General features: G+C 42.9%; 1 protein-coding gene across 8 annotated transcripts in view; it reads right to left on the minus strand.

The window, feature by feature from the left end:
- cep290 (centrosomal protein 290) overlaps positions 1–20,648 on the minus strand; it is a 249,852-nt gene that overhangs the window by 48,417 nt on the left and 180,787 nt on the right. For 7 of the 8 annotated variants that reach the window (XM_068050269.1, XM_068050268.1, XM_068050271.1 and 4 more), the window contains exons 29-36: positions 19,018–19,169; positions 16,388–16,499; positions 12,930–13,385; positions 11,640–11,804; positions 11,153–11,260; positions 5,280–5,414; positions 2,027–2,296; positions 838–945 (exon numbers count right to left, since the gene is read on the minus strand). In XM_068050269.1, the coding sequence (XP_067906370.1) occupies positions 838–945; positions 2,027–2,296; positions 5,280–5,414; positions 11,153–11,260; positions 11,640–11,804; positions 12,930–13,385; positions 16,388–16,499; positions 19,018–19,169 (1,506 nt within the window). The remainder of the gene's footprint in view (positions 1–837; positions 946–2,026; positions 2,297–5,279; positions 5,415–11,152; positions 11,261–11,639; positions 11,805–12,929; positions 13,386–16,387; positions 16,500–19,017; positions 19,170–20,648) is intronic. The other variant, XM_068050270.1, reaches the window with a different exon arrangement.

The raw sequence follows: 20,648 nt of genomic DNA on the forward strand, positions 1-20,648 counted from the left end.
AAAAAAACTTTTCCTTCATTTAGAATAGCAGGGTTTCTTCTACAATTAGATTCACAATCAGTGTGTGGCCTTTGCATTACCAACATCAACACTGACCATCAGAATGTAGCGGGTCAAAGGATGTGGGTGAGCAGAAATTTTCTTAACAGGAAGTAGAACAATGACATTTCAGAGGCATGTTGGCGTAAATAATAATTGTCTGGGAACGAATTTCTGTATCTCTATGTTGAGGCTGCTCATGTCAATCTCTAAAACCATTTGTCTCCTATAACACATTTTTATTGTGTAAAAAGTGCACAACTAAATAACAAAATGGGTGCAAATACCATCAGAATTTTTGCTGGCAGAGAGAAGATGGTGGAGTGTTTGGCTAGTGTGACATGGAGTGCGAGATTGCCATTAAATTGCTACAGTGTAGTAGCCCTATGTCTGAGTGTGGCTTCCCTGTGAGAATGTCTCTTGGAATTCCTCCCACAGAGCCAATTTCTGAAAAATGAAGGTTGCCTTTATGGTCAACGATGCTGCAAGGCTCCCCCAGAACAAGGCTGTCTTAACTTTTTTTAATCAGATGTTCTCTATAGCTTTTTAAAAATATTCAACAAATGGTCAAATTGGGTTTAACACATGGAAGACCTGAACTGTGAGAATGCTCTTAAAAATCTGTTAGCCAACTTTTTACGCAACAAAACCTAAATATTAAATTGGACAAATAATAAAGGTACATCAAATGGAAAACTCTGATTAGGAAACAGCATCTAACGAAATTAAAGAATCACACAAAATTGCAATCACCATCTTTACTGACAAAATGATCTTAAGAGTTTAAGTTAAACTAACCATTGCAGCTTGTTTAAATTTATTTAGTGATGCGTCTGCATATGAATCCAATTTGAGATGCAAAACTTTAAGATCCTCCTCATGTTTCTTTGCAATTTCCTCTTGGTCCTGTTAAGTGTGAAAAAACACAAGTTAAGTAACTTATGTCTTGATTATGTATATATTCTGGCATTTGGCTCTCAGATAATTAGGGCTTGACAAAACAACACACAACTCCTGAATATTTCCAGCAAGGGTCTGTCTTTTCTTTCCTGCTTATCCAAAGAATCACAAAGGTTTAAAACAGAAAAGGAGACTTCAGCCTATTGCTCCTTTTTTTTTGCTAGACTAACCCTGTTGCCCCATTCTCTCCCCACTGCCATGCATCATCCTCTGCTTCAAATTCTTATGCACTTTTTCCCTTAAAGGCGCAATGTCAACTACTCTCTGTTGCTAAGTATTCAATGCTCTGTTTAAAAAATAGTTTCCTAATCTCTATGCCTGCTCAGTAACAATTTTAAATTAATGATTCTTCCTCACTGACTCCCCAACCATAGGAAATTACCTTTTTTTGTTCATCCTATCAAAAACATAGATAATTTTAATAACCTCTCTGTTCCAGTGGAAATCTTCCCAGTATCTCATCTCTTTCCTGGTAACTATAGACCCAGAGGTCTTTCTAATATTTTGAAATAATTGAATGCCACATATCTGACTACATATTCGTCTTTCAGATGAGGTCCCGTCTGACCTTAAAGGTGGACATAAAAGGCTTCATGGCCAATGCTCCCTGTAGGTACTGCGCAGGCCGTTCACAAGCTGTCTGCTTTAAGAAACTGTGCCGTCATGCAAAAAAATTTAAAGGTCCCTTACACTGAAAAGAATAGGCTGCGTACAACAAAAGAAATTTAGAGGGAACACTACTAATAGCAGTATTTTGTAAGAAGAGTCGGGGAGTGTTAACTGGTGTTCTGGACAATATTTATTGCTCAACCAACATCAATAAAGCAGATTATCTATCTGTTCATTATCACAGTGCTGTTTGTGGGAACTTGCGCAAATTGGTTGCTATTTTTCTTACATTATGACAGTGATGACACTTCAAAAAGTACTTCATTGGCTGTAAAGTGCTTTGGAACATCCTGAGGTTGTAAAACAGGCTATATAAATGTAAGTTCTTTCTTTCTTACAACAATGTAATTTTACAGACCTGGTGAGCTCTCGTTAGCAACTGTTGGTACTTTTGTAGGACTTCGTCCTTCTGATCTAGCCTAGCCTGCAGGTTAGCGATAGTCTGTTGAGCTACTTTCAGGGCCTTCCTGCTTTCTGCATCATTCTCCGTCTTAGTACTGAGGCCCACTATCAGCTTTTCTCGCTCAGCTGTAGCAGGTAGTCGAAGTCTCAACTCATTTATAACTTGGTCTCGGGACAGCACATTCTGTTCTGCCTTCCACAAAGATGCTTCCTTCTCTTTAAGTTTCTGTGAAGAGAAAAGTTGTGCTAATATAATGGCCTCCTTCTGTGCTGTAACCATTCTATGATTGCATATTCAAAATCTGTTCAAATTTAAGATTTATGAAATAAGGTAGAAAAAGATTTGCCAGAAATGGATTCCAACAGAATCGATTCCCAAAGACACTTCTTCAGTGTGCATGACTTTTTTTTAAAAAAAGCAGAACACATTGGTTTCATGCTGAGATTTTCCAATGCTGTTGACTTATTGGAGGTTGTAGTTCCTTCTCAGTGCGCATTTCTCACCATTTTCTAATTTGCTTCATATTTCTTACTACATCTCCCTAACATACACACTATACCCAGTTAAAAGGGAAAACATGTCGGCAGGCTACTCCCAATAGCAATCTGTAGCCCCGAGTTCAAATCCCATATGCTCACCATCACCAGCAGCACATTCCTCCAATTCCAAATCAATGACCGCCCCTACCCTACCTTAACCTCGCCACTGGCGACTCCTTTATTCATGGTTTCATTACCTCAAGACTTGGCCTTTCAAATTCCCTCTTCATCAACCTCCTAAGCTCCAACCTGCACAAACTCCAGTTCTGATGAAAGGTCACAGACCTGAAACATTAACTCTGTTTCTCTCTCCACAGATGTTGCCAGACCTGCTGAGTACTTCCAGCACTTTCTGTTTTTATTCCAACACTCACTTTCTGTCCCATGTTAATTGCCACTCAGTCATCACTGAGCAGAGTTTTTGCCCCCATGTGGGGGCAACTGCAGAGGTGGGCGAAGGCAAAAGCTCACGCCGCGGGCTGGCACAAGCAGGCCCCCAGATCGTTTTTCCAGAGGCAGGATCAGGGGTGGAAGGACTACCTGCCTGCAAGCAGCAGGTAGCCAGTTCAGGTGGTTAACTGCCCTATTAAAGAAAATTGGCAGAGGTCAACTGGAAATTCCTAGTCAGCTTGCGGCCCCACCCGCGCCCCAATACCCGAGACGTCGGGAACTTGACCTCTTGCCTGGAGACGGCCTCCTGGCAGCAGACTGCGGTGGGGGGAAGCGGGGCCAGTGCTCCAAGCAGGCTTTGAGGCTCTCCTCGCCTGCCTGGCCACAGCTGCGGCCACAGACCTGTAGAGGGGTTCTCCTTCCACAATGCTGGCCCAGCAGCTGTGACTTTTTGAAAAATGTTTTAAAAGTCACTGAGAAGGCACCTCGAGGTGGAGGTTCCCTTTCCCTCTCTTACCTGCAAAATTCCAAAATCCTGCCACCTGCTTCCCAACACATGAAATTCAAAATGTTTATGTTTGTCTGTAAGTGCTTTTGTGTCCTTGCTCTACGCTACCCCTGCAATCTCACCAAGCACAAGTCCCAGCCCATACCTTACTCTCACTCTACTTTTCTAAACATCCTCCCTCCCAGCACTTCTCATTTAGTGGCAGAGCTTTCACTGTGCAGATTCAACCCTCTGGCACTCCCTCTCTAAACTCCTTTGCCTTGTTACCTGCCTCCCCAGGTTGGTGACCTCCCCACCAAGGTTCTTTTCTTGGTACCCTCCTACTTCTCATTTGCATGCTGCCCCATCACCGAAAACACAGTGTCAGCTTCCACATGAACGCTGGCGACACCCAGCTGTACCGTACCATCAGCTCTCTCAACCCTTTCACTGCCTCTAAACTGTCAGAACGCTTAGCTGACATCAAGTACTGGATGAGCAGAAATTTCCTCCAACTCAACATTGGGAAGAACGAAGCTGACTTCATCCCACTTCCTAGCAACTCTCTGAGGCTGAATCCGTTTGTTCTTAACCTTGGTGTCATATTTGACCGAGATCAGCTTCTGACCACATATCCGTGCCATCACAAGACCGTAAAATTTTCACTTCTGTAACATTGCCCATTCCACCCCTGCCTCAGCTCATCTGCTGCTGAAACCCTCAACCATGCCTTTGTTAGCTCTAGACACAGCCATTACCACACAATCCTGGCTGTCCTCCCACTTTCTACCCTCCATAAACCTTAACTGATCCAAAACTCTGCTGCCCGTGTCCTAAGTTGCACCAAGCCCCATTCACCCATCACCTCTGTGCTTGCTGTCCTACACTGGCTCCTGGTTAAGCAACACCTTAATTTTAAATTCTCATCCTTGTTTTCAAATTCCTCCATGGCCTCGCCCCTCACTACCTCAGTAACCTCCACCAATCTTATAACCCTGCGAGATATCTGCACTCATCCGATTCTGGCCTCTTGAGCATCCTTGATTTTAATTGCTCCAACATTGGCAGCCGTGCCTTAAGCTGTCAAGGCCCTTACCTCTGGAATTCTCTTCCTAAACCTCTCTTTCCTTCTTTAAGACACTCCTTAAAACTCACCTCTTTGACCAAGCATTTGGTCATCTGCCCTAATATCTGCTCAAGTGGCTCGGTGCCAAATTCTGTATGAAAACACTCCTATGAAAAAGTCTTGAGATATTTTACGATGTTCAAAGTACTATATAAATACAAATTGTTGTAAAAGCCTTCTCAACACTTAACGTTTCTGATCAATTGTCCTATGACTCAACACATTTTCTCATATCTGAAGTTTGTGCTTTGGGAGTTTATTGCCTTAAAGACACAAAACTATTGCAACCTGTTGTAGCTGACCACTATGAGTGTGGAAGGGCGCCATGGGCTGACTTGCCTTTTAACTATCCTTGCAAGTTTCCGGTCTACGTTCCCTGCCTCTCCAAGCCCAAATCAAGGACTCAGGAACCATGCAAGCATATGCAAATGACGGGTAGGAAAAGACTGGTTGCTCCAGCATGCCTGCCCCACACAACCATGGAATCAGCCACAAGCACAGCTCACATCTTATCACTCCAATGCCACAACACACTAGTGTTCCAAACCACTACACCCCACGACTACAACTCACTAGTTTTCATAAAAGGTTAGTGCAATAATTTGTTGCAAACATTATTGACCTGTTTTAAATGACAAACTATTAATTCACCAGTTTTTCTTTTACCTCTTCTAGAGTCCTGCAGGTTGCTTGGGTTTCAAGAATTGTGTAGACATGCTCTCTGATCTTTTGCAAAGCCACATTTAGTTGCTGTGGAAGTGGCTTGTTGGGGTCCGGGATGGAGCCAGTGGCTTCCTCAAACTGTGGGGAATGATATACAGATGAGTACAGCAAACTCTAAAAGTTTGTAAGTGTTAAAGACACGTTTTACAATATTATAAGTATATCCTATTTCTCAAATGCTCATTCCACATTAGAAAGAAACACAAGTGCCTGCTAAGTTAAATCTATTGATATTTTTAGAAAAGAAAGAAAATACTTTAGCATGGGGAACTGGATGACACAATAGGTTTGGCACTGCTCTTTATGTACAAAATTATGAAAGGTAAATAGGAAAAACTGTTTCCACTGGCAGGATGGTTGGTAACCAGAGGACACAGATTTAAAGAAATTGGAAAAAGAACCAGAGGGCTATGAGGAATTTTTTTTTATGCAGCAAGAGTGGCGCAGTGGTTAGCACCGCAGCCTCACAGCTCCAGGGACCCGGGTTCGATTCCGGGTACTGCCTGTGTGGAGTTTGCAAGTTCTCCCTGTGTCTGCGTGGGTTTTCTCCGGGTGCTCCGGTTTCCTCCCACAAGCCAAAAGACTTGCAGGTTGATAGGTAAATTGGCCATTATAAATTGTCACTAGTATAGGTAGGTGGTAGGGAAATATAGGGACAGGTGGGGATGTTTGGTAGGAATATGGGATTAGTGTAGGATTAGTATAAATGGGTGGTTGAGGTTCGGCACAGACTCGGTGGGCCGAAGGGCCTGTTTCAGTGTATCTCTAATCTAATCTAATCTAAAAAGAGTGATAGCACAGTGATAACATTACTGGACTAGTAATCCAGAGCCCTGGACTAATGCTTTGGCAATATGAGTCCAAATCTGGGGGAATTTGATCAGCGATAGTGCGAGCCAGGGGGCAGCTGGGAAGGTAAGATTCAGTATAAAGTACTTACCTCGCGATTCGGCAGCTGCTTTTTGATCAGCGATAGTGTGAGCCAGGGGGCAGCTGGGAAGGTAAGTTCCAGTAAAAGTACTTACCTCGCGATTCAGCGGATACGGGGACTGCTGGGTAAGTAAACTTATATATTCGGGCAGTGGCTAAACCCGAAACACTACACGTGTAGTGTCTCCCACCCATCCTCCTCCACTAACCAAAAAAAATGGACTCTTGTGTGGAGGGTTTGGTAAGATAAGGTTTTCCTTTATTTATTTTTTAATCTCTGTTGTCAATTTAGAGCAGAGGGGATGGAAGCTAGGGCAGTTGCATGCTCCTCTTGCAGGATGTGGGAGGTAAGGGTCACCACTTGTGTCCCTGCTGACTTCACCTGTGAGAAGTGCACCCAACTCCAGCTCCTCAAGGACCGCGTTAGGGAACTGGAGCTGGAGCTGGATGAACTTCGGATCATTCAGGAGGCTGAGGGGGTGATAGAGAGCAGTTATAGGGAAGTAGTGACACCTAAGTTACAGGATAAAGGTAGCTGGGTGACCGTCAGGGGAGCGAAAGGGAATAGGCGCACAGTGCAGGGATCCCCTGTGGCCGTTCCCCTCAATAATAAGTATACCGTTTTGGATACGGTTGGGAGGGACGACCTACCAGGGGAAAGCCACAGCGGCCAGGTCTCTGGCACTGAGCCTGGCTCTGTGGCTCAGAAGGGAAGGGGGGAGAATAGGAGAGCGATAGTGATAGGAGATTCAATGGTTAGAGGAACAGACAGGAGATTCTGTGGTCGCGAACGAGACTCCCGGATGGTATGTTGCCTCCCGGGTGCCAGGGTCAGGGATGTCTCGGATCGAGTCTACAGGATTCTTAAGGGGGAGGGGGAGCAGCCAGAGGTCGTGGTACACATCGGTACCAATGACATAGCTAGGAAAAGGGATGAGGACCTGAAAAGCGAATATAGGGAGTTAGGTTGGAAGCTAAAAGGCAGGACGAGCAAAGTAGTAATCTCAGGATTGATACCAGTGCCACGTGCTAGTGAGGCTAGAAACAGGGAGCGAGTGCAGCTGAACACGTGGCTACAGAGCTGGTGTAGGAGGGAGGGATTCAGATATGTGGATCATTGGGATACCTTCTGGGGAAGTTGGGACCTGTACAAGAAGGACGGGTTGCATCTGAACTGGAGGGGCACCAATATCCTGGGCGGGAGGTTTGCTAGAGCTCTTCGGGAGGGTTTAAACTAGTTTGGCAGGGGGATGGGAACCGGAGCTACGGATCAGTGGATGGGGTAGCTGTTGAACAGGCAGATATAGAGTGCACAGAGTCTGTGAGGAAGGTTAGACAGTTGACAGGGCAAAGTTGCAGCCAGTATGATGGGTTGAAGTGTGTCTATTTTAACGCAAGAAGTGTCAGGAATAAGGGTGATGAACTTAGAGCATAGATCAGTACTTGGAGCTGCGATGTTGTGGCCATTACGGAGACGTGGATATCACAGGGGCAGGAATGGATGTTGGATGTTCCGGGGTTTAGATGTTTCAAAAGGAATAGGGAGGGAGGTAAAAGAGGTGGGGGAGTGGCATTGCTAATCAGGGATAATATCACAGCTGCAGAAAGGGAGGTCATCGAGGAGGGTTTGTCTACTGAGTCATTATGGGTGGAAGTCAGAAACAGGAAAGGAGCAGTCACTTTATTGGGAGTTTTCTATAGACCCCCCAATAGCAACAGAGACATGGAGGAACAGATTGGGAGGCAGATTTTGGAAAGGTGCAGAAGTAACAGGGTTGTTGTCATGGGTGACTTCAACTTCCCTAATATTGATTGGAACCTCCTTAGTGCAAATAGTTTGGATGGAGCAGTTTTTGTCAGGTGTGTCCAGGAAGGTTTACTGACTCAATATGTAGATAGGCCGACTAGAGGGGAGGCTATGTTGGACTTGGTGCTTGGCAACGAACCAGGCCAGGTGGCAGATCTCTCGGTGGGAGAGCATTTCGGTGATAGTGATCACAACTCCCTGACCTTTACTATAGTCATGGAGAGGGACAGGAGCAGACGGGATGGGAAAATATTTAATTGGGGGAGGGGAATTACAATGCTATTAGGCAGGAACTGGGGAGCATAAATTGGGAACAGATGTTCTCAGGGAAATGCACGACAGAAATGTGGAGGTTGTTTAGGGAGCACTTGCTGCGACTGCTGGATAGGTTTGTCCCGATGAGGCAAGGAAGGGATGGTAGGGTGAAGGAACCTTGGATGACAAGAGATGTGAAGCAGCTCGTCAAGAGGAAGAAGGAAGCTTACTTAAGGTTGAGGAAGCAAGGATCAGAAAGGGCTCTAGAGGGTTACAAGGTAGCCAGGAAGGAACTGAAGAATGGACTTAGGAGAGCTAGAAGGGGACATGAAAAAGTCTTGGCGGGTAGGATTAAGGAAAATCCCAAGACGTTCTACACTTATGTGAGGAACAAGAGGATGGCCAGAATGAGGGTAGGGCCGATCAGGGATAGTGGAGGGAACTTGTGCCTGGAGTCGGAGGAGGTAGGGGAGGTCCTAAATGAATACTTTGCTTCAGTATTCACTAGTGAGAGGGACCTGGTCGTTTGTGAGGACAGCGTGAAACAGGCTGATATGCTCGAACAGGTTGATGTTAAGAGGGAGGATGTGATGGAAATTTTGAATGATATGAGGACAGATAAGTCCCCGGGGCCAGACGGGACATACCCAAGGATATTACGGGAAGCGAGGGAAGAGATTGCTGCGCCTTTAGCGATAATCTTTGCGTCCTCACTGTCCACTGGAGTAGTACCAGATGATTGGAGGGTGGCAAATGTTGTTCCCTTGTTCAAGAAAGGGAATAGGGATAACCCTGGGAATTATAGACCAGTCAGTCTTACGTCGGTAGTGGGCAAATTATTGGAGAGGATTCTGAGAGACAGGATTTATGATTATTTGGAAAAGCATGGTTTGATTAGAGACAGTCAGCATGGCTTTGTGAGGGGCAGGTCATGCCTCACAAGCCTTATTGAATACTTTGAAGATGTGACAAAACACATTGATGAAGGAAGAGCAGTGGATGTGGTGTATATGGATTTTAGCAAGGCATTTGATAAGTTCCCCATGGTAGGCTCATTCAGAAAGTAAGGAGGCATGGGATACAGGGAAAGTTGGCTGTCTGGATACAAAATTGGCTGTCCCATAGAAGACAGAGGGTGGTAGTAGATGGAAAGTATTCAGCATGGAGCTCGGTGACCAGTGGTGTTCTGCAAGGATCTGTTCTGGGGCCTCTGCTCTTTGTGATTTTTATAAATGACTTGGATGAGGAAGTGGAAGGCTGGGTTAGCAAGTTTGCCGATGACACGAAGATTGCTGGAGTTGTGGAGAGTGTGGAAGGCTGTTGTAGGTTGCAACGGGACATTGACAGGATGCAGAGCTGGGCTGAGAAGTGGCAGATGGAGTTCAACCTGGAAAAGTGTGAAGTGATTCATTTTGGAAGGTCGAATTTGAATGCAGAACACAGGCTTAAAGACAGGATTCTTGGTAGTGTGGAAGAACAGAGGGATCTTGGGGTCCATGTCCATAGATCGCCCAAAGTTGCCACCCAAGTTGATAGGGTTGTTAAGAAGGCGTATGGTGTGTTGGCTTTCATTAACAGGGGGATTGAGTTTAAGAGCCGCGAGGTTATGCTGCAGCTCTATAAAGCCCTGGTTAGACCACACTTGGAATACTGTGTTCAGTTCTGGTCGCCTCATTATAGGAAGGATTTGGAAGCTTTAGAGAGGGTGCAGAGGAGATTTACCAGGATGCTGCCTGGACTGGAGGGCATGTCCTACGAAGAAAGATTGAGGGAGCTAGGGCTTTTCTTATTGGAGCGAAGAAGAATGAGAGGTGACTTGATAGAGGGGTACAAGATGATGAGAGGCATAGATAGAGTGGATAGTCAGAGACTTTTTCCCAGGGCGGAAAGGGCTATCACCAGGGGGCATAATTTTAAGGTGATTGGAGGAAGGTTTCGAGGAGATGTCAGAGGTAGGTTCTTTACACAGACAGTGGTGGGTGCGTGGAATGCACTGCCAGCGGTGGTAGTAGAAGCAGATACATTAGGGACATTTAAGCGACTCTTGGATAGGTACATGGATGATAGTAGAATGAAGGGTATGTAGGTAGTTTGATCTTAGAGTAGGTTAAAGGTTCGGCACAACATCGTGGGCCGAAGGACCTGTACTGTGCTGTACTGTTCTATGTTTTATTAATTAATTAATAAATCTGGAATAAAATGCTAGTCTCATTAATAATGATGGTAAAACTACCGGATTGTTGTGATAAACCCATCTGGTTCACTAATGCCCTTCATGGGAGAAAATCTGCCATCCTGATCTGGTCTGGTCTATATGTGACTCCAGAACCACAGCGATGTGGTTGACTCTTAACTGCCCTCTGAAATCGCCTAGCAAGCCACTCAGTTCAAGGGCAATTAGGGATAGGCAATAAATGCTGGCCTTGCCAGTAACATTGACATCCCAAGAATGAATAAAAAAATGCACTGTCTAAAACAGTAGTATAAGCAGCTTCAATAGCAGCTTTCAAAAGGGAACTGGATATGTACTTGAAAAGGAAACATTTGCAGGGCTATGGGAGAGAGCATGGGAGTGGTATTAACTGGATAGCTCTTTAAAGAGCTGACAGGGACATGACCCGCCGAATGGCCTCCTTTAGTGCTGTACGATTCTATGACTCATCCTGGGTGATGTGACCAGACGTTGTGCAAAGATGTTATCCTCTCACTTACAGAATACATTGTACATTGAATACATTCAACTGATTAGTTGAAAAAGTCAGTGTAATTTGTAACACGTCTTAAGTTTTACATGCATTATCTACAAGTCAAACAACATATCTACCTTTTGAGCCGTATTCAGTACTTCATTATGTTGATGCTCATACATATCCAACTGATGTTGAAGCTCTAACTCTCTGTGATCCCATGCCATCTGTCGCTCTTCATGGAACTGTAGGAATTGGGAAAAGAAAGCAAATGGTGAATCTACGGAACAGGCTTCCTAAGAAGATGGTTAATATTGATTCATGCAAATGAAAATTAGATCAATTTCTTTCAGAAAATAACATTTTGTGATATATCTAAATATGAGTAATTTGAGACATTAACTGTAGTATGCTTGGGAGGAAAAGGTGACTTTGAACCTATGGTTCCCAAAGCTTTCCAAGCCTGGGGATTTTCCTCACCTCATATTGTAGACTAATTTATAGTAAATGATTGCCATGATTAGTCAACCACTCAATTACAATCGTATCAAGCGACTACCAAGATGGTAGGTGAACTAGATAGACTGGCAATTCCACTATTTGTCACAGGCTGATGATATTCACCTTGTTTTGTTGAACAGTCTCTTCTTCCAGATTGTTGATGGTGCGTTCCTGCTCAGTTATTATATTATTTAAGTATTTTATTTCCTCCTTTTGCTTGTTTATACATCGAGTCATTTTGAGATCTTGAAGACGGAGATCTTCAATTTTTTTGTGCCATTCAATTACCTATTGAAAAGAAAGTGAACGCAATGGCACAGAAAAATTACAATAACTGAAATTGGAAAAACAAATACGAAACGAACAATTTGAAAACACCATAGCCGAAAATGGCATGCCTATAAATTGTCAGCCAATTTGTAAAATCTGGAAATGTTCAAACAGATTCAGTATACTAACAAGTCCAACTGAATTTATTCAATTATCTACATTTACAATCTGTGTAACTTCCTTCCACAAAACCTTACTTCCTGTTGTCAGGTATTTGTCACAATTTGTGTCGACTTTCTCCATTAGGAATTCTTATGTCCATATTTAGAACAGAATAGAAACTGCCTATGTAAATTTGTCATGCCATAATTACACCCTCCCGCCAATGATGGTACTGTGATGCCTTGTTTTGCATCTCCAGCACATCAGTCAGTACTGAAGAGAAACTTCTATGCTCCAATCAATTCAATTTCACTGCTGTCTATATTGCTGCAAGTTTTGTATCTACTTATTAATAATATCCAGTTATGTGGAGAAAAATAAACAACAGAATATATGACTTTAAAATTATACCCTGCTTTCTAACCCCACTTGACCTAAGACCTACTTGGTTCTGTTTCCCATGTAGTAAACTATGAAGATTGTCCATATATTAAATGTTGTACAGAATGACACCCTGTCTCAGCCAGAATGGAGATGATGCCCGATCAATCATGCCTGGAGACCACACTGTTGTAAGATGTTGGACTGATTCTACACACATAATTTATTTTATGTAACAATCCTCCACGCACTGTATTTTGCTGGAGAAATAATCCTGCGTTTTTCAGGAGATTTTGCAGTAGTTTCAGTTATGTGTTCTGTTTGCGGTAGTCCATAGATATTCTTTTTAAATAGACCCTGTTTGCTGTGAGTCCTGCCATAAATCCCACCCCACCTCCAACACGCTGGCTGACACAGTGATGTCAATACTCATTTTGCATATTAAATGCCTTGTATCTCGTGCACCTTTCCTGTAAGTGTCACAACTACTTCCAGTCACACTTCATTATATGCATTGACTTCCCACAAGCAATGCCACAGGATGTCTGTCAGTTCATTATAAGAAGCAACAATCATCATGAGGTTTTAAAACTTTCCAACCTTTTGTGCTCCTTTTGCATCTTTTAATGATCCTATTAATTCCTCTAGTCCCTTCAGCTTCAGTTGCAGTTCCAATGCCTTGTCCTCTGCCACTCTCCCCTCCTCTTGGGCAAGTTTAACGTTCTGCATAATCTTCAGTTTGTCATTCTGCAGCTGAACCATGGTCTTTGAGAACTTCTCCTGCTGTGCGAGAGGCAGGGCCCCACTGAACTGCCTGCGTAAGGACTGAATGGTTTGCCGCAGATGCTTGGCCTTGTTTCTGCCTTCCAGCCGGGCGTAGAAAAGGGCCTGATCCTTCTCATCCAGTTTCTGCATCAGCCGCAGGTTGCAGGCCTCCATTTTTTGCAGTTTGCTTGCAAAAGCCTCCAGCTTGCTAATGGCTGTGGCTTCACTCACCTGTAGCGCGACAATATGTTGGTGCAGCGTTGCAATGAGAGCTCTCTCGTCGGTCTGTGCCTGAATAAGAATACGATGATAGACATTTACACAATGCAAATTAGTGGGCATTATGACCTGATCGTTTTGGTAATTTGCAACAAATATCTTGGCGGATTTGATGCTCGTCAGGTTTAAAAATGTTAATTTAAAAATAAAATGATGGAAAACACACAGGAGGTCATGCAACATCTATGGAGAGAGAAACAGAATTTACATTTCAGATCACTGACTTTTCTTTCGAACCAGGACATCAATCTAGAATCACAGAATGATACAGCAAAGAGGGAAGCAATTTGGCCTATCATGTCTCTTCTGGATTTTTGAAAGAGCTATCTAACTAATCCCAGTCCCCTCTCTTTCCCCATAAGCCTGTAAATGTTAGCCATCCAAGTATTTATCCAAATTCCATTTGAAAGTTACTACTGGATCTGCTTTCACTGCCTTTTCGGACCTAATTGCCGTTGACAACTGAGTGGCTTGATGGGCGATTTCAGAGGGCAGTTAAGAGTCAACCACATTGCTATGGGTCTGGAGTCACATGTAGGCCAGACCAGGTAAGGACAGCAGATTTGCTTCCCTAAAAGGGCATTAGTGAAGCAGATGGGTTTTTACAACAATCAATGATAGCTTCGTGGCATCATTAGTGAGAGTAGCTTTCAATTCCAGATTTTTATTAATTAATTGAATTTAAATTCCACCAGCTGCTGTGGTGGGATTTGAACCTGTGTTCAGGTCATTAACCTCAGCCTCTGGATAACTAGTCCAGTGACATTACCACAATGCCACCTTCTCTCTTTTGCCCACCACCTTAAATCTGTCGTTTTGCTGCCAACACTTCTGTCACGGGAAACAATTTCTCCTTATTTATTCTATCAAAACCATTCATGATTTTGAACACTTCTATAAAATCTTCTCCTAACCTTACATCCTCTAAGAAGAACAACCTCAGCTTCTTCAGTCTCTCCACTGAGACCTAAGGCATCAATTCTGTTTTTCTCTCCACAGATGGCACTTGACCTGCTGAGCGTTTTCCAGCATTTTATTTCAGATTTCCAGAATCCGCAGTATTTTGCTTAGGAGCAGTAATGTCAGGGATGGACAGCATTAAGCACGCCTTGGCCAGATACAAATGATTACACCACACAGAGGTAACCTTCCATCACTATTGATAAGTGAACTGACCAAAAAAATCAGGCAATCAAAATGCACCTGTAAATAAAGATTCCTTAACATGCCATTTAACATGTACAAATGACAAAAATAAACCCCGAATCACTTTGGAATGTATAACTGTGTGTAATTACTCAACAGAAACTGAGAAAACCCTCATTTACCCATACTATACCTGCCAAGAATTTCAGTCAAAGTGCAGAAATGACTGTGCTAAATTCTGGATAGATTAAGAAAGGGGTAAAGTGTCTTTATTACAGAACAATATTTTTGATTTTATTTGACATTGGTCAAGACAATACACTAATTTAACGATGTAGATGGATAATGAATGTATTTGTTTTAATGGGAGAAGTTTGAGTACACAATACGGTATGCATTTTTTGTTCAAATTCTTAGGCGAGATTGAATACATATGGGGAACATTGGACTAGTCAGGCAGTCTATTGTTAGGTGAATTTGAAGCATAGTTTAAAACACTACTCTCCTTGTGTCTCTGCATAAACTGTGCAGTTATAAAGTGCAAGATATAAACTTTTGAAATAAACCAACTGTTAAAACACTTCTGCAATTGATTCAAATATTATATTCAAGGACAACCAAGCAATCAAAAGAAGAGGTTGATACTTGTGTCAGAAAACATTCCTACTCACAAAAAAACAGACCAATCAAATATCTAGGGAATATAGGAACAGGAGTAGGCCATTCTGCCCATCGAGCCTGCTCAGCATTCAATTAGATCATGGCTGATCATCTACTTCAACGCCACTTTCCCATGCTATCTCCCTATCCTTTGATGTCATTAGTTTCTAGAAATCAATCAATTTCTGTCTTGAACATGCTCAATGATCGAGTTTTCACAGCCCTCTGGGGTAGAGAATTCCAGATTCACCACCCTCTGAGTAAAGAAATTCCTCCTCATCTCAGTCTTAAGTGGCCTCCCCCTTGTTCTGAGATCATGTCCCTGATTCTAGATTTGCCAGCCAGGGGAAATATCCAATCTACATCCACCCTGTCAGGCCCTGTAATAATTCTGTAAGTTTCAATGAGATCAACTCTTCTTTGAAACTCTAGAGAATACAGGCCCAGTGTCCTCAATCTCTCCTCATAAAACAATCCTGCCATCCCAGGGATTAGCCTGGTGAACCTCTGTTGCATGCCCTCTATGGCAAGTATATCCTTAGATAAGGAGACCAAAACTGTACACAATACTCCACGTGTAGTCTCACCAAGGCTCTATACAATTGCAGCCAGACATCTTTACTTCTGTACTCAAATCTCCTTGTGATGAAGGCCAACGTACCATTTGTCTTTCTTATTGATTGTTACACCTGCATGGTAGCTTTTATTCATGAAGAAGGACACCAAGGTCCCTTTGGACACCAACACTTCCCAATCTCTCACCATTTTAGAAATACTCTGTCTTTCTGTTTTTTTCTACCAAAGTGGATAACTTCATACTTATTCACATTATATTCCATCTGCCATGTTCCTGCCCATTCGCTTAGCCTGTCCAAGTCCACTTGAAGCCTCCGTCCTCACAACTTAGATTCCCACCCAGTTTTGTATCATCAGCAAATTTTGCAATATTACAATTGGTCCCCACATCAAAATTATTTATATAGATTGTGAACAGCTCTGGCCCCAGCACTGATCCTTGCGGTACCCCACTAGTAACAGCCTGCCAACCTGAGAATGACGCATTTATTCCTACTCCAACTGTTACTTTTGAAGACCTGTCAGCAACAATATAAAATATTAGTGTAAAGTCTGACCAGTAACTTTGTTAATGTGTCTTTCTTAATTAATAGTTTTTTTTTTAAAATGTAAAAAGAAAAATATGTCCTAACCTGGTAGTCCAGCACTTGCTTCCTAAGCGCCTCCACCTCTTTCTCCCTAGATTGCTGGCGAGCTTCCATCGCTGCAACCTGCATTTTTGCTACATCCGCAACATCTCTTAACCTGATGAATAAATAGATTTCATGAATGTAGTTAACATTGTTTAAACAATATCGGGAGATTAGTGTATTTGAAACCTGCATTGCTCCAGGCAGTATCTTTTAGCATGCGTGCGCACGCACATTCCCTTCAAATTATATTAAACGTAAGTAATACTGAACATGAAGAGCTAGAATTTTATGGCAAAGTACTGGTGTGTTTAATGGTGCTTGCCGCTGTTACCATGCAATCATCCAGCAACTCTGTGAGTTGCAAATCGCAACAAGTCGCTGGATGATTTGCGCTGCTCTGCCATTAGCCTCATGAATGCAGAGACTTACCCTCACCTCCCTGTAAGTTTCAAGATATTGCTGCATTTGCACAGAATATTTTGGCTGGTACCTAACTGCAGAAGCACACTTTTAATTATGAGATTTAACCTCACTGGCCCAGAAAGGAAACAATTTAAACTGTGGAGTCACACTCTTGCAGGTAGTAAATTGTTCTTAGATATTTTCAAAATTATTTTTTCTTACTTTTCCTATCTGTTTCTCTTTTCTTGCTCTCTCTCTTAATTCAATCTTTCTTTTCTTCTCTTTATATCTCTTTCTGTACCTGATTTGACTCTGATTCATCCAATTTACTTCTCTGTTGTTCCTCTGTTTCTTTCTCAATCTTTAAATCTGATTGGTTAAGGAGACACACAGTTGGTTCCGTTGTTCACCAAGGTCCCAGATGAATGGACAGAATATAACAAAATGTGCAGTCAGGTATGTTAGTTTGTCCCTTTAAGGACAAAAAAATCTCATTGCTGTACTTTTCTGGGGCCAGTTACAGGCTAATTGCATTGAAGAGATCCATAGGACAGTTAAAGCTCAGAAGAAACCGGTAGGAAACCACTTTGTCTTCTATACAGTTTTTCAGTGCTGCAATCCCCACTTCCATCAAGCTCCCCGTTCCCCAGACTCTGGCCTCCCAGACATGACTCCTCCTTTCATTCCATCACTGATGGTCGTGTCTTCAGTTGCCATGCTCCATCGCTCCACCTCCCACTCTGCCTTTAATACCCTCCTTACCTCTTTGACCAAGCTTTTGGTTGCCCCTGTTAATACCTCCATATCTGGATTGCTATCCATTTAAAAAAAATTATGCCTCAAGCACCTTGGAGTATTTTTCTACATTAAAGCTGCTAGATAAATTTGTTAAGACAATTAAAATAAAAGGCTAGATTGCTATAGCTCTTAATCTATACGGTCACTTACTGACTGCTAAGTAAAGCAGCTTAATACTTATCTGACCTTATTTCATTAACCAGTTTGCACTAATGGTGTATGTTAGGAAACCATGCACCTTCTGAGCCTTTGAAAACTGATTATTGCATACTGTGGAAGTTTTATGTGGTCAATATATTGCACGGGTCAGTGTTGATATACAGACCATTGGGGAGCACTGTTTGGGCCAAGTGTTAAAATTCTAGTTTTTTATGTCTATTTGCTTTTATAGCTCTCCAGATGGCTACCCGGTAATCATAGGGCTGGTCAATGGTGGATGCTTGCAGCTAAACCTTTAAATTTGTTAAGGGGGCTCATTCAATTTTATGTTTCAGATTTCATTTTATTCATATATGTATCCTAATAAACATGGCACTATTTTACTGACATTTGCTATGGAGGGGTTCCAACAGGTGCAAATTCCTCAATTTCAGGGATAGAACTTGAAAGAGAAGAAAACATATTCCAGGCTTGCATTTCCTTGAGTATAGAAGATTAAGAGGTGATCTAATTGAAGTGTGTAAGATGATTAAAGGAATTGACAGGGTAGACAGAAACTATTTCTTCTGTTGGGGGGAGTGCAGAACAAGGGGGCATAACCTTAAAGTAGAGCCAGGCCGTTCAGGGATAATCTCAGGAAGCACTTCTTCACACAAAGGGTAGTGAAAATCTGGAACTCTCTCCCTCAAAAAGTTGTTGAGGTTGAGGACCAATTGCAAAACTGAGATTGATAGATTTTTGTTAGGCATGGGTATTAAGGGATATGAAACCAAGGTGGGTAAATGATGTAATTGAATGGCAAAATAGGCATAAGGGGCTGAATGGCCTCCTCCTGTTCTTATCACTAGGCAGTTTTGGAAACAGAATACGAATGCATATTACGAAAAACTGTAAGGTCTATTGTGATATAATCTAATCCACTCTGATGGAGAGGTATGAAGATTTTGTTGCAATTCAACAGGTAGAGGTTCTATATGGAGCCCAGGAAAATCTACCTGGCACAACACTAGCTCTGGGGCTTTGAAGGGGGTGGGAATAAGTGTTGGTGTCACTACAACATCACGGCGATATTTTATGTGTGTCTCCCCAGAACCAACCCAGCAAGGTACATGGAGGATGCTTAAAAGAAGAATGATCCATAAGAAAAAGATACCAAAGGGAGTAGCAGATTGGGGAATTGAGAGGAAGTGTGTCGAAAAACAGTTCGTCCTCTCGTCTTACAAACCAACTAATAATGACCAAAATGACATTTTGCAGCACTGTTAACTTACTTGGACACCTCAACTTTTAATTCAGATTCGGATTTCTCCAGCTCTGTGATGCGTCTCCTGTCTGCATCACTCACTGCTTGGCTTACACTGCTTGCCAGCTCATCTCTCAGGTTCTGTTCAACTTTCTGGGCCTCCAGATTTAATTTGGTTACCTGAAAATAAGCAGAAGAGAATAATAGGGTTTTAAATGTTAATAGGAACAAGAAAAATATTGCAAAATGGACACATGGAGAAAATACAAACATTCAGTTCATACCCAATGCTCTAAATGGAAAGATTCATATCAATATGACATGGTCTCATGAAAGTGATTCACAAGCATGCAACCTGGTATGAAACATACAGATCCCCCAATAGCAACAGAGATATGGAGGAACAGATTGGGAGGCAGATTTTGGAAAGGTGCAGAAGTAACAGGGTTGTTGTCATGGGCGACTTCAACTTCCCTAATATTGATTGGAACCTCCTTAGTGCAAATAGTGTGGATGGAGTAGTTTTTGTCAGGTGTGTCCAGGAAGGTTTCCTGACTCAATATGTAGATAGGCCGACTAGAGGGGAGGCTATGTTGGACTTGGTGCTTGGCAACAAACCAGGCCAGGTGGCAGATCTCTCGGTGGGAGAGCATTTCGGTGATAGTGATCACAACTCCCTAACCTTTACTGTAGTTATGGAGAGGGACAGGAGCAGACAGGATGGGAAAATATTTAATTGTGGGAGGGGGAATTACAATGCTATTAGGCAGGAACTGGGGAGCATAAATTGGGAACAGATGTTCTCAGGGAAATGCACGACAGAAATGTGGAGGTTGTTTAGGGAGCACTTGCTGCGACTGCTGGATAGGTTTGTCCCGATGACGCAAGGAAGGGATGGTAGGGTGAAGGAACCTTGGATGACAAGAGATGTGGAACAGCTAGTCAAGAGGAAGAAGGAAGCTTACTTAAGGTTGAGGAAGCAAGGATCAGAAAGGGCTCTAGAGGGTTACAAGGTAGCCAGGAAGGAACTGAAGAATGGACTTCGGAGAGCTAGAAGGGGACATGAAAAAGTCTTGGCAGGTAGGATTAAGGAAAATCCCAAGGCGTTCTACACTTATGTGAGGAACAAGAGGATGGCCAGAATGAGGGTAGGGCCGATCAGGGATAGTGGAGGGAACTTGTGCCTGGAGTCGGAGGAGGTAGGGGAGGTCCTAAATGAATACTTTGCTTCAGTATTCACTAGTGAGAGGGACCTGGTCGTTTGTGAGGACAGCGTGGAACAGGCTGATATGCTCGAACAGGTTGAGGTTATGAGGGAGGATGTTCTGGAAATTTTGAATGATATGAGGACAGATAAGTCCCCGGGGCCAGACGGGATATACCCAAGGATATTACGGGAAGCGAAAGAGATTGCTGCGCCTTTGGCGATGATCTTTGCGTCCTCACTGTCCACTGGAGTAGTACCGGATGATTGGAGGGTGGCAAATGTTGTTCCCTTGTTCAAGAAAGGGAATAGGGATAACCCTGGGAATTATAGACGAGTCAGTCTTACGTCGGTAGTGGGCAAATTATTGGAGAGGATTCTGAGAGACAGGATTTATGATTATTTGGAAAAGCATGGTTTGATTAGAGACAGTCAGCATGGCTTTGTGAGGGGCA

The sequence above is a fragment of the Heterodontus francisci genome, chromosome 18, assembly GCF_036365525.1.
Source record: "Heterodontus francisci isolate sHetFra1 chromosome 18, sHetFra1.hap1, whole genome shotgun sequence".
NCBI classification, from domain to species: domain Eukaryota; kingdom Metazoa; phylum Chordata; class Chondrichthyes; order Heterodontiformes; family Heterodontidae; genus Heterodontus; species Heterodontus francisci.